The 13,156-nt window shown below is 49.0% G+C and overlaps 1 protein-coding gene across 2 annotated transcripts in view; it reads right to left on the bottom strand.

The window, feature by feature from the left end:
* Positions 1 to 13,156, bottom strand: part of LOC147105731 (guanine nucleotide-binding protein G(t) subunit alpha-3-like) — an 85,615-nt gene that overhangs the window by 51,316 nt on the left and 21,143 nt on the right. The window contains exon 1 of one of the 2 annotated variants that reach the window (XM_086010371.1): positions 7,870 to 8,504. The exons of the other annotated variant lie outside the window; for it this stretch is intronic. Coding sequence (XP_085866497.1) covers positions 7,870 to 7,987 — 118 coding nt within the window. The 5' untranslated portion in view covers positions 7,988 to 8,504. Of the gene's footprint in view, positions 1 to 7,869; positions 8,505 to 13,156 lie in introns of those variants that run through there. 2 annotated transcript variants of the gene reach the window in all.

The raw sequence follows: 13,156 nt of genomic DNA, 5'->3' as shown, positions 1-13,156 counted from the left end.
TCTACAGGACTTCGCGGCAGCACAGGCGGCTTCGAGCCAAGTGCTCAGTCATGCCGTCCATTCACTGGCTGTTGTCATGCGGACACAGACCAGGGCCACACGGGCACTAACTGCTGCCACCCTCGCTGGATCAGCCAGGCATCGCCAGGGCACCCGCCGTGCAGCAGCAGCCCAGCAGTCTGTTCTTCAGCTGTTTGCTGCGCATGCTGCAGTGCTGGCCCGTGCGAGTGCCAATGTCTCAGGCGACCAGCGAGCACCTGCGATCTGCCAGGTTGGCACCATTCCTGCAGCCGACACTGCCACTCCGCCATTGCAGCTGCCACGAGCCGCTGGACAGACTGCTGCCGCCCAGGCAGAGTTGGAGCAGTCAGCAGCCGGCCCCTCCAAGGCCAGAGCTGGTGCAGGCCGACCCCCAAGGGCATCTGCCGTCTCGCCATCTGACCCTCAGCAGCCTTCCCCCAGCCTTGCTGCAGCCACTGGGCTCCCATTGAGGAGGAGCTGCAGGGCGGGCAGGGGCCAGGCAAGGATGCGAAAGGCATCGCCCTCGCAGGGCAAAAAGTAGAAGCTCTGCACAAATGCCTGGTGCTTTTTGTAAGGCCGAGATTGGTGTAGTTGTGTTTTTGTAAGGCCGAGACTGGTGTCTTTCTTTCTTTTTGTAAGGCCAAGACTGGTAGTTGTGTTTTTGGGGGGGCTTCTCCACATGAGGTTGTAATGTGGGAAGGGCAGAGGTTTGCAATAAATTATTGTTCTTAAATTGCACTGTGCATGGTTTTTTTGTCAAGTCCTGGTTGCCCTGCTCGGCTGAGGGCTTGTGGAGCGGCTACATTCATCTGCTGACATTGGCACAAGCCATTCCCTGAGAGGGGGCCTAGAACCTACGTTCAATAAGCCGCCGACGGGCGGCCCTTGCACTTTCTGCCTCCCTCCTGTGCTGGTCCTCCTCCTCCTCCTCCTCCTCAGGTGGTCCTCCAATCTCTGGTGGCAGTGGCTGAGTCCTGCGGATGGCCAGGTTGTGCAGCATGCAGCAAACGACCACGAAATGGGAGACTCGCTCTGGCGAATATTGTAGGGCTCCACCGGAACGATCCAGACAGCGGAACCGTTGCTTCAGGACGCCGATTGTTTGTTCGATGATGTTCCTGGTCGCTTGATGGCTTTCGTTGTATCCCTCTTCAGCAGGGGTGCTGGGCGCACGGAGCGGGGTCATCAGCCAGGTACACAAAGGATAGCCTTTGTCCCCGATAAGCCATCCTCGTGGGTGAGGCTGGGCCTGGAACATGTCTGCCACAGAAGTCTGTCGCAGGATGAAGGCATCGTGGCTGCTGCCTGGAAAGCGGGCATTGACAGCTAGGATGAGCTGCCTGTGGTCACACACCAGCTGGACGTTGAGCGAATGGTAGCCCTTCCGGTTGCGGTAATCCTCGGCATTCTCCAGAGGTGCCCGCAAAGCCACATGCGTGCAGTCAATGGTGCCTTGCACCATGGGGTAGCCCGCGAATGCTGCAAAGCCCATTGCACGCTGTTGCTGCTTGGCAAGGGCCATGGAGAAGGAGATGAACTGACGTCTCCTTTTGAAAAGGGCATTGGTCACCTGGCGGATGCAGCAATGCACGGCGAACTGGGAGATGTTGGAAATGTCCCCAGTCGCGGATTGGAAGGAGCCGGTGGCATAGAAGTTGAGAGACACCGTCACCTTCACTGCCACCGACAGAGACGTCCTACTCCTCAGCTGTGGCTGCAGATCACCGCCAAGCAGGTGGCAGATCTCTGTGACCACCTCCCTTCGGAATCGCAGCCTCCGAACACACTGCTCGTCAGACATGTTGAGATAGGAGAAATGCTGGCGGTATACCCTGGGTGGGTAAGGCCTCCTTTCCCGACGCCTGTTGCCCCCTCTCCGTCTAGCCAGGGCTGCCACTCTCTCACGGCGTCTGTGAGCCCTTTGGATGCAATGGAGAAAGCCAGCGTTTGCACCCATTGCAGCCCCCATAATATGTTAGCAAAGAATGATATGTCAATGAGGCAAAGACAAGTGGAAAGCTGTGGCCTGAAGCCACAAGTACCTGTCCGAGTGTTGAGCCAAAGCAGAAAGCTCTCTACCTTGGTCTCTCTGCAAAGATCCGTCACTCAAGAAGGAGTGCTGCAAAGTGGCAGCCTTTTATAGTGCAGGAGGAGTGCCCTTTAATTTGCGCCCCCCGCGCCCCGCATCGACTGAGCACCGTTCCACCCTACCAGTCGCTAGGGGCGCCGGGCGCACAATGGGGCGTCGCGACTGAATTTCCGGTTGGCGGCACACAAAGGGCGTTGCACGAGGAAATGACGTCATGATCTGCGCGCGCATCTGAGCGCGCGCAAAGACTTTGCGCCGCCGCTAAATCTCTAGTGAAGTTGGGGAGAGGCGCAGTTCGCGCTGCGCCCGGCTGCAAGCCGCCTAGCGCCCGACATCTACTCCTCCTAAGGCGCTACCGGCTGGCGCAACCAACTGAATTTCTAGGCCTTGGTGTTAAATCCACAATAGTTAAATACCCCATATGGTGTGGAACTGAGCCACACAGAGCAGGGAAGTTCCAGATTCAATTACTGGCCTGGGCTGATTTAGCGGAGGTCATAGTGCGATGCTACAATTGGCCTCAGCATCCACTAGATAAGGGAAAGGGTCGATATCAGGTATCCTTTGCTGGAAAATGTAAATCTCTGCGACTCTAGTGGCGGGCAAGATTAGGTTCGGCTATGTTGCTGACATGCAAATAGCCTGTGGGCGCTCACTGTTGATGATCGTACATTAAGATTGGGTGCCAGTGCCCATAGAAACATAATCCAACATGAGTGGCCTTCAGGAGAGAATATTAGAAAATAACATATTAAAAATCAGCTGCAGCTTTTGATGGCCGTCTTCCATAAATCACTCCTGCAAGAGTCTACCCGACATCACCTTTCAAGAAAAAACATCAGTCTAGATTTTTCTATCAGACGACAGTATATTGACTGATTATTCCATAGGTTCCATTACTTTAAATGAAATATTGGCCTGAAACTTGCTGGAATGGCGCATTTGGCCCTGAATACCATAAGTTAGATTCTTATCAAATTTACAGCAAAATGTGCTGGGCAGCTCATTCGAATCCACCACAGTGAGGTTAGTGGCGATTCAGAAGCAGCACAGTCAACAACCATTGACAAATATTTGCTATCAATTCCGATTTCAATCACTTGAACAGTATCGCATTGTTTGTCCAATTTTTATGCTGGTTGACAAAAGCGCGCATTCGACCCACGAGACCCATTTCGAGAATTTACCACCAATCCGTTAGTCGGATTATTTATCTTGTTTTCTAAAGTTAGTCCAGAACGTGTGGCTGCAGTCAACCAAGCTCATTAAAGGCTTCTAAATTGTAATTGTTTTCAGATGTTGGTGGGCAAATTAATTTCAAAGCATGCATCCTGTGTTTTGCAGGGGGAACATATTAAAAACTCAATGCAAGATCTGTAGGAAGTTACTATTTAATAATTCATTTCTCAGATAACCTGCCTTTAAATTCAGACCAGCTATATGGTCTCTATTGATCGTCTTACCTCTTTAATAGAACAATTTAACATTTATTCCCTCAACAAAATATTTACTGATGCACTATCCCATTGATGCGGAATTGAAAGTACTGTATTTATCAATATAAATTCCAAAAGAAACACATATTTGGATCGATGTTAAAATTAGGGATTGACGCTGTTAAGGGACCAGAGATCAGTGAATCGATACAAACATTAAACGCCTTTCAAAAATTCAGTTCCATTTAACAGGAAACTTTCCGGCGAGCTAGAATGTCTGACAGATAATTATTTTTACATTAGCTAAATAAATCGACAAAGCTCAGTAAGAAGACGTCTTTGTTTAAGGGAAATCGCTCTCGGAGCAATAAATCATTTCTCTGCCAGATCACCAATGCAGTCTTAGTTCAGTCTAAGTGACAGAGGTGATCAAAGCAGCGTGACTCCAGCAAATTGGACCTCGCCATTGATTTTATTGGGGGGGAAGGGTGGGGGTAATTCCAGTGATAATAGAATCTTCACTGTTTGGACAAGGTTCCCTGGCTTCTTTTCTCCACTATCTCGTTGTTGTCAGCCTGCTTCTGCAACATCCAGTCCTGGATGAGCCACAATTTCCTCCAATTAAACATTGGGAAGACCAAAACCATTGTCTTTGGCCCATAGAAACATAGAAGATAGGAGCAGGAGTAGGCCATTCGGCCCCTCGAGCCTGCTCCGCCATTCAATAAGATCATGGCTAATCATCCAAATTCAGTACCCTGTCCCTGCCTTCACCCCATATCCCTTGATCCCTTTAGCCTTAAGAAATATATCCAACTCTTTCTTGAATATATTTAATGAATTGGCCTCCACTGCCTTCTGTGGTAGAGAATTTCACAGGTTCACCACTCTCTGGGTGAAGAAATTCCTCCGCATCTCTGTCCTAAATGGCTTACCCCTTATCCTTAGACTGTGACCCCTGGTTCTGGACTCCCCGGCCATCGGGAACATCCTTCCTGCATCTAGTCTGTCTAGTCCTGTTAGAATTTTATAAGTTTCAATGAGATCCCCTCTCATTCTTCTAAACGCAAGCGAGTATAAGCCCAATCGACGTCATTCCTGCCATCCCAGGTATCAGTCTGGTGAATCTTCGCTGCACTCCCTCCATGGCAAGAACATCCTTCCTCAGATAAGGCGACCAAAACTGCACACAATACTCAAGGTGTGGTCTCACCAAGGCCCTGTACAACTGCAGCAAGACATCCTTGTTCCTGTACTCGAACCCTCTCGCTATGAAGGCCAACATACCATTTGCCTTCTTAATGGCCTGCTGCACCTGCATGCTTACCTTCAGCGACTGGTGCAAAAGGACACCCAGGTCTCGTTGCACTTCCCCTTCTCCCAATCTGTTGCCATTCAGATAATAATCTGCCTTCCTGTTTTTGCCACCAAAGTGGATAACCTCTCATTTATCCACATTATACTGCATCTGCCATGCTTCTGCCCAATCACCCAACCTGTCCAAATCATACTGGAGTTTCTCGGCATCCTCCTCACAGCACACATGCCCACCCAGCTTTGTGTCGTCTGCAAACTTGGAGATATTACATCTAGTTCCCTCGCCTAGATCATTAATATATATTGTGAATAGCTGGGGTCCTAGGACCGATCCCTGCGGTACCCCACTAGTCACTGCCTGCCACTCGGAAAAAGAGCCGTTTATTCCAACTCTTTGCTTCCTGTCTGCCAACCAGTTCTTTATCCAAGTCAGTACCTTGCCCCCAATCCCATGTGCCTTAACTTTACACGCTAATCTCTTATGCGGGACCTTATCGAAAGCCTTCTGAAAGTCCAAATACACCACATCCACTGGTTCTCCCGTATCTATTTTACCAGTTACATCCTCAAAAAATTCCAGTAGATTAGTCAAGCACAATTTACCTTTTGTAAATCCATGTTGACTTTGTCCGATCCTGTCACTGTTTTCCAAGTGCTCTGCTATTACATCTTTTATAATGGACTCTAGCATTTTCCCCACTACCAATGTCAGGCTTACCGGTCTATAATTCCCCATTTTCTCTCTACCACCTTTTTTGAATAGTGGGGTAACATTAGCTACCCTCCAATCCATGGGAACTGTTCCAGAGTCTATCGAATTTTGGAAGATGACCAGCAATGCATCTACTATTTCTAGGGCCACTTCCTTAAGTACCCTAGGATGTAGATTATCAGGCCCTGGGAATTTATCGGCCTTCAGTTCCATCAATTTCCCTAACACCATTTCCCTACAAATACTGATTTCTTTCAGTTCCTCCCTCTCATTAGACCCTATGTTCCCCGACATCTCTGGGAGGTTATTTGTGTCCTTTGTGAAGACAGAACCAAAGTATGCATTTAATTGGCCTGCCATTTCTTTGTTCCCCATTATAAATTCCCCTGATTCTGACTGCAAGGGACCTACGCTTGACTTCACCAATCTTTTTCTCTTCACATATCTATAAAAGCTTTTACAGTCAGTTTTTATGTTCCCTGCAAGCTTACTCTCATACTCTATTTCCACCCTCTTAATTAATCCCTTTGTCCTCCTTTGCTGAATCCTAAACTGCTCCCAATCCTCAGGTTTACTGCTTTTTCTGGCCAATTTATATGTCCTCTCCTTGGATCTTATGCTATCCCTAATTTCCCTTGTTAGCCACGGTTGAGTCACCTTAATTGTTTTATTTTTATGCCAAACAGGGATGAACAAATTCTGTAGTTCATCCATGCGATCTTTGAATGTTTGCCATTGCCTATCCACCGTCAACTTGCTCCCTTGCCACTGATTCCATCCCCCAACCTTTCCACTGTCCTTTTTGACCCTGAGCTGAGTTTCCTGACCCCATATTCTCCCCATCGCCAAGATGGTGAGCAAAGAGAAAACTTTAAACAGGTCCACCACAGCAAGTCTCCATTTCCACTTCCTGCTCCAGAGACTTGAGCACATAATCGAAGCTGTCACTTCAGTATAGTACTAACAGAATTCTGCACTGCCGGAGCTGCCATCTTTTGGATGAGATGTTAAACTGAGCCCCAGTCTGCCCTCTTTGGTGGACGTAAAAGATCCCATGGCACTAGTTGAAGAAGAACACAGGAGTTCTCCTGGTGTCCTGGCCAATACTTATCCCTGATACAACATCACTAAAATAGATTATCTGGTCATTATCTCATTGCTGTCTGTGGGAGCTTGCTGTGCACAAATTGGCTGCTGTGTTTCCTACATTACAACACTTCAACGGTACTTCATTAGCTGTAAAGCATTTTGGGACATCCTGAGGTCATGAAAGGCGCTATATAAATGCCAGTTCTTTCCTCCTCTTTTCTTTCCCTACTGTTGTGACTCTCCAGCAGTGTCCAGGGAGCCCACCTCCAAATGACCCCAGGGCCAGATGTACAGCCGGGGCAAGTAGAAGCCCCCCCCCCCCCCCACTGGAGATGCATTCCAATCAAGGAATGGGTAGGTGGGAGAGCAGTAGCCCTAGGCCGAGATATAAGTTAACAGGTAAAGGTACAGCACATATCATCATTAGTTCCAGCCATAGCCACAGCTTAAGGCTCACCTTGTGGCTCAGAGACTTCATCCAATGAGTAATACAGCCACACAGACAAGGAAGATCCCAGATTTGATCTCCGTTCTATATTGAATTAGCAGTCATCACTGTGAGGGTGCTGCAATTGGCCTCAATCACCCGGGACTTGGGAGAGGAAAATCACTTCAGAGTTTCTGCTCCACATCGCTAGTCAGTTGCCCTTGCTCAAAGTGTCTGTGTATGGATACCGTACGAGGACAGATCAGACTCAACTATAACTCTGAAAGAACCTACTGGCACTCACTATGACGTTCTCACAAATTAATAATGGTTGGGTGAAGAGGGGAGGGAGAGAATTTTTTTTTTTTTTAAACTGAGGCATTTTATTTCTTAAAACTGGATTTTGCAATAATTCATGGTAATCACGTTCCTCTCATTTACATTCTAGTCATAAAAAACATAATATATTAAACAGATCATTTTTAAAAAGATGAAAGACTTTTTAAAATTTATAACCCTGCGTTGTAATTCTGTGCACTCTACTTCATATTATTCTAGCACTCACATGGCTACATGCAACTTGTTATTTATTACCTTGAGAGAAATTAGAGTGAGCTCTCAGTTCATGGCTACTGAAAGTGCCCAGAATTCTGCAAACTGCTTTGGATCTGCATGGAATTAGACTTCATCAGATCATCTGCTCCCAAAATTGGTGTAAATTGAGAGCAGTTTGCTCCTTTGCCAGAATGTTAGCATTAATAGTGTTAAATTCAGTTACCCAACAGTAGTAGCTTCACTGTCCTGGCATCTTTCTTTGCATCTTCTTGGATTTTCTTCTCCAGTTCTTTAGATCTCCTGGCTAATTTCTTCCTTTCTGAGCTTGCTGCACTTCCCATAATTTAAATGGATCTATTTTGAACCAACTGAGCTGTATACGAGTCTGAGAATATATGAAACCCCAAGTTATACCAGGCACCTGCACAGCCACCTCCAAAGAGTGGATATTAAAAGTCAAGCCTTAAGCACATTTCCACTTCTGCAGCCTGCCTTCTGATCAGTCTGTTTTGATCCATCATGTGACCCAAGGAATCTAGCAGGATATTCACACATGAAAAGTACCTTTGAAAAAGCTTACTGTGCTGTGTCAGAGATGTAAAAGAAAGATGACAGAAGTGATCATTCACAGTAGATTTCTGCTGCAGGTCTGAGAGGGGTAAACTCTTATAAGGTTTCAATATGTGAAAATGACGGTACCTATATAATGAGAAAAATATATTGGGCTATATTAAAACAGGCAGGATTTCTTGAAGTATTTCAATGTAGCTGTAAAAAGAAATATGTAATTATTTAATTTTTGAAAAGAAGAACAAAGTCTATTTTTGTCTTCATTTTTGGTTTTCTTTGCCTTTTTCATGTTGCCATGTTTCTTTCTTGATATATTTTCATAACAGAAAGCATTGCATAAAACAAATAACCTGCTCCACTAATAAGGACCAATTCCAGTACCCTCATCATCACATTATATTTAAACTGGTTGGCTTTCTTAACTTTGAGTGAGAGGATGGATCCTTACACTAGAGTGGGGGGCCTTTGGAGTAGAACTGTCAAGCTGCACGAGGAGCTAATATTACAGAAGATGATATTCACAAAATCTAGTCCTTTCTGTAAAAGTCTGTCGGCAATATTCTGCAATACACAAGCTTTCAATCTTTCAGAGGTCTCTTCTGTGTAAATGACTGATCCAACTGCTGGAGGCAAATATTCAGATAAGCAGGTTTTTATAATAGCATCTCAGCACTACCAATAAAGCAGGGGCAGATCCCCCCCCCGCCCCCCCACCCCGTGTCAGAAGCTGTCCTTGGATCACTGGGACCTGGCTTGTTCCAGCATCCTCAGTGAACACCATCAACATCAGCGATTGCCGTTTCTGTTGCTTAGCAACATGCAGGTTCAAAATACGATCTTCACCAACGGTCTCTGGCTGCACTGTTTTGACATACTACCCAACCTTAGAAAAGGTAAGGGTATTAAAAAATAAATAAAAATAAATGAAATCACTGGGCTGAGAAATTCCCCTTAAAACAACAGATCTCTAAATATATTTTTCAGCTTAATTGAATGAGTCCTGTTGTTATTTGAGAGTTAAGTTCCTAATATCTTCATATCCTAACAAATGCTCGGCTGACATTTGTAGTTGCAAAGGATATGAATAATTAGCGACGACTTTCAAACTGCAAATTAAACTGTCAGAAAATAATACAATATAGTAGAAGGCAATTACATAGCAATTAGAAATTATGATAAAAAATCAATGAACATTGTTTACTGCACAAACCTCTGACAAAGTGACATGCAGATAGATGTTTGTGCAAATACATTTTTATGTGTATATCATATTGTAAGTGGTTCTGGGTCTCGCAGTATTAGAACTGCAGTGTGTTCAAATACCAACACATGCCTCATGTCTACTGAGGTTATATTGAGGCTTTATATTATGCTGGTCAGAGCATGCTCAAAGAGTCTCCTCTACCAGTTTGGTCACCAGGCTTCAAAAGAGACATACATGCATTGAGAAGGGTTCATAGAAAATTAATATGACACCAAGTGTAAAAGGGATGAACCATCAATGAGGAACAATTAGAGAAGCTTAACATGCGCATTTAAACACCAAGTTATACACCTGACTCCTGGGCCTAGAAATTCAGTTGTTTGCGCCAGCCGCTAGCGCCTTAGGAGGAGGAGATGTTGGGCACTAGGCGGCTAGCGGCCGGGCGCAGTGCGATCTGCGCCTCTCCCCAACTTCAGTAATGATTTAGTGGCGGCGCAAAGCCTTTGCGCGTGCTCAGCTGCGCGCGCAGATCCTGACGTCATTTCATCGTGCAACGCCCTTTGTTCGCCCCAAACCGGAAATTCAGTGGCGCCGGCCTATTGTGCGCCTGGCGCCCCTAGTGACTGGTAGAGGGGAACGGTTCTCAGTCGCTGCGGGGCGCAAATTAAAGGGCACTCCTCCTGCAGTAGAAAAGGCAGCCATTTTGCAACACTCCTTCTTTGTGAGAGACGGATCTTTGCAGAGAGACAAAGGTAGAGCTTTATGGTTTGGCTCAACACTCACACAGGTACTTGTGGCTTCAGGCCACAGCTTTCCACTTGTCTTTAACTTCAGAGCCAAATCATTGATTGCAAACATATAATGGGGGCTGCAATGGGTGCAAACGTTGGCCTTCTCCATTGCATTCAAAGGGCTCACAGACGCCGTGAGAGAGTGGCAGTCATGGCCAGACGGAGAGGGGGCAACAGGCGTCGGCAAAGGAGGCCTTACCCACCCAGGGTATACCGCCAGCAGTTCTCATATCTGAACATGTCTGACGAGCAGTGTTCGGAGGCTGCGATTCCGAAGGGCGGTGGTCACTGAGATCTGCCACCTGCTTCGCGGAGATCTGCAGCCACATCTGAGGAGCAGGACGTCTCTGTCGGTGGCAGTGAAGGTGACGGTGTCTCTCAACTTCTATGCCACCGGCTCCTTCCAATCCGCTACTGGGGACATTTCCAACATCTCCCAGTTTGCCGTGCATTGCTGCATCCGCCAGATGACCAATGCCCTTTTCAGAAGGAGACGTCAGTTCATCTCCTTCTCCATGGCCTTTGTCAAGCAGCAACAGCGTGCAATGGGCTTTGCAGCATTCGCGGGCTTCCCCATGGTGCAGGGCGCCATTGACTGCACGCATGTGGCTTTGCGGGCACCTCTGGAGAATGCCGAAGATTACCGCAACCGGAAGGGCTACCATTCGCTCAACGTGCAGTTGGTGTGTGGCCACAGGCAGCTCATCCTAGCTGTCAATGCCCGCTTTCCAGGCAGCAGCCACGATGCCTTCATCCTGCGCCAGACTTCTGTGGCAGACATGTTCGAGGCCCAGCCTCACCCACGAGGATGGTTTCTCGGGGACAAAGGCTATCCTTTGTGCACCTGGCTGATGACCCCGCTCCGTGCGCCCAGCACCCCTGCTGAAGAGGGATACAATGACAGCCATCAAGCAACCAGGAACATCATTGAGCAAACAATCGGCGTCCTGAAGCAACGGTTCCGCTGTCTGGATCGTTCCGGAGGAGCCCTTCAATATTCGCCTGAGCGAGTCTCCCATTTCGTGGTTGTGTGCTGCATGCTGCACAACCTGGCTATCTGCAGGACTCAGCCACTGCCACCAGAGATTGGAGGACCACCTGAGGAGGAGGAGGAGGAGGAGGAGGAGGAGGATGAGGAGGAGGACCAGCACAGGAGGGAGGCAGAAAGTGCAAGGGCCGCCCGTCGGCGGCTTATTGAACGTAGGTTCTAGGCCCCCTCTCAGGGAATGGCTTGTGCCAATGTCACCAGATGAATGTAGCCGCTCCACAAGCCCTCAGCCGAGCAGGGCAACCAGGACTTCCAAAATAAAGCATGGACAGTGCGATTTAAGAACATTTATTACTTGGAAACCTCTGCCCTTCCCACATTACAAACTAATGGAGAGAAGCCCCCCCAAAAAACACAAATCGACCAGGCTCGGCCTTTCAAAAAACACAAATCGACCAGTCTCAGCCTTTCAAAAAACACAAAACGAACAGTCTCGGCCTTTGCATGTGAAACAAAACATTTGGGCACATCTTCTACTTTTTGGCCTGCGAGGGTGCTGCCTTTCGCATCCGTGACTGGCCCCTGCCCGCCCTGCAGCTCCTCCTCAATGGGACCCCAGTGGCTGCAGCAAGGCTGGGGGAAGGCTGCTGAGGGTCACATGGCGAGACGGCAGATGCCCTTGGGGGTCAGCCTGGACCAGCTGTGGCCCTGGAGGGGCCGGCTGCTGACTGCTGCAACTCTGCTTGTGCGGCAGCACTCTGTCCAGCGGCTGGTGGCAGCTGCAATGGAGGAGTGGCAGTGTCGGCTGCAGGAATGCTGCCAACCTGACAGATCACAGGTACTCCCTGGTCGCCTGAGACAGTGGCACTCGCACGGGCCAGCACTGCAGCATGCGCAACAATCTGCTGAAGCACAGACTGCTGGGCTGCTGCGGCGCGGCGATTGCCCTGGCGATGCCTGGCCGATCCAGCGAGGGTGGCAGCAGTTAGTGCCCGTGTGGCCCTGGTCTGTGTCCGCATGACACCAGCCAGTGAATGGACGGCACGACTGAGCACTTGGCTAGAAGCCGCCTGTGCTGCCCCGAATTCCTGCACACTCCTTGACAGTGACTCTATGGAGTCAGACATCCTTGCCACTGCAGCCATGAGCTCAGTGTGCCTGCGCTCAGCCTGGGCGGCCATTTCCTCTAGGAGCCGCACCTCCTCTGCGCTCACCGTCGCAGGACTGGAGGCCGTACTCACCCTCCGGGGAGAAGTCCGCCGAGCTTCCCCACCCCTCCCGCATTGCTGCAGGCCGCTGGGCCCCGGAGCTTCACTCTCCTCCGACCCTTCCCCCGGCTCCCCTCCAGGGAAGACGTGTCCCCATCATCGGCATGGGCTGCCTCGGCTGAGGGTGGCACTGATGGGCCGGCTTCCTCTTCCTCCTCCTCGAATTCAGAATCACTGACAGTGGCAGCTTGAGGGCCCGCCTCCTCACCTGGCGATTCACCATCTGAAAGCAGGGAGGCACAAGAGTTGCTTTAGAGTGAGGACAGGGCGGCAGCTTGGGAGGCATGGGTGCTGCTATGCACTGCATTGGTCGGACAGTGGCAAAGGATGCTGTTCTGAGGCGCAAGTGGAAAGAGAGGTCAAAAAGGTGATGCCCTTACCATTGGGGCCCAGAACAGGGTCGGCATCTCCACTGGTGACGGGGCCAATCAGCCGGCCTGCCATAATGCACTCCACACGCTGGTCCAGGTCGGAGAGCTCTTTGAGGTCAGGACGGCCTCCCCCGGTCTCACGCTGCTGCCTCCGGTTGTGCGCCACCTTGGCCTGCAAGAGAAAGGATGGCCTCTAAGTACAGTGTGAAGCCCTGATCTTGTCTGCACTGCCTCCCATGGTGGACTAGCTCTGACAGTGTGAAGCCCTGATCTTGGCTGTACTGCCTCCCATGGTCGAATAGCTTGTACAGTGTGTGA

The sequence above is a fragment of the Somniosus microcephalus genome, chromosome 17, assembly GCF_052327205.1.
Source record: "Somniosus microcephalus isolate GS21.2 chromosome 17, FLI_Smic_1.0, whole genome shotgun sequence".
Classification (NCBI taxonomy): Eukaryota; Metazoa; Chordata; class Chondrichthyes; order Squaliformes; family Somniosidae; genus Somniosus; species Somniosus microcephalus.
The sequence above is the reverse complement of the archived record's forward strand: the minus strand, read 5'-3'. Positions and strand labels throughout refer to the sequence as shown.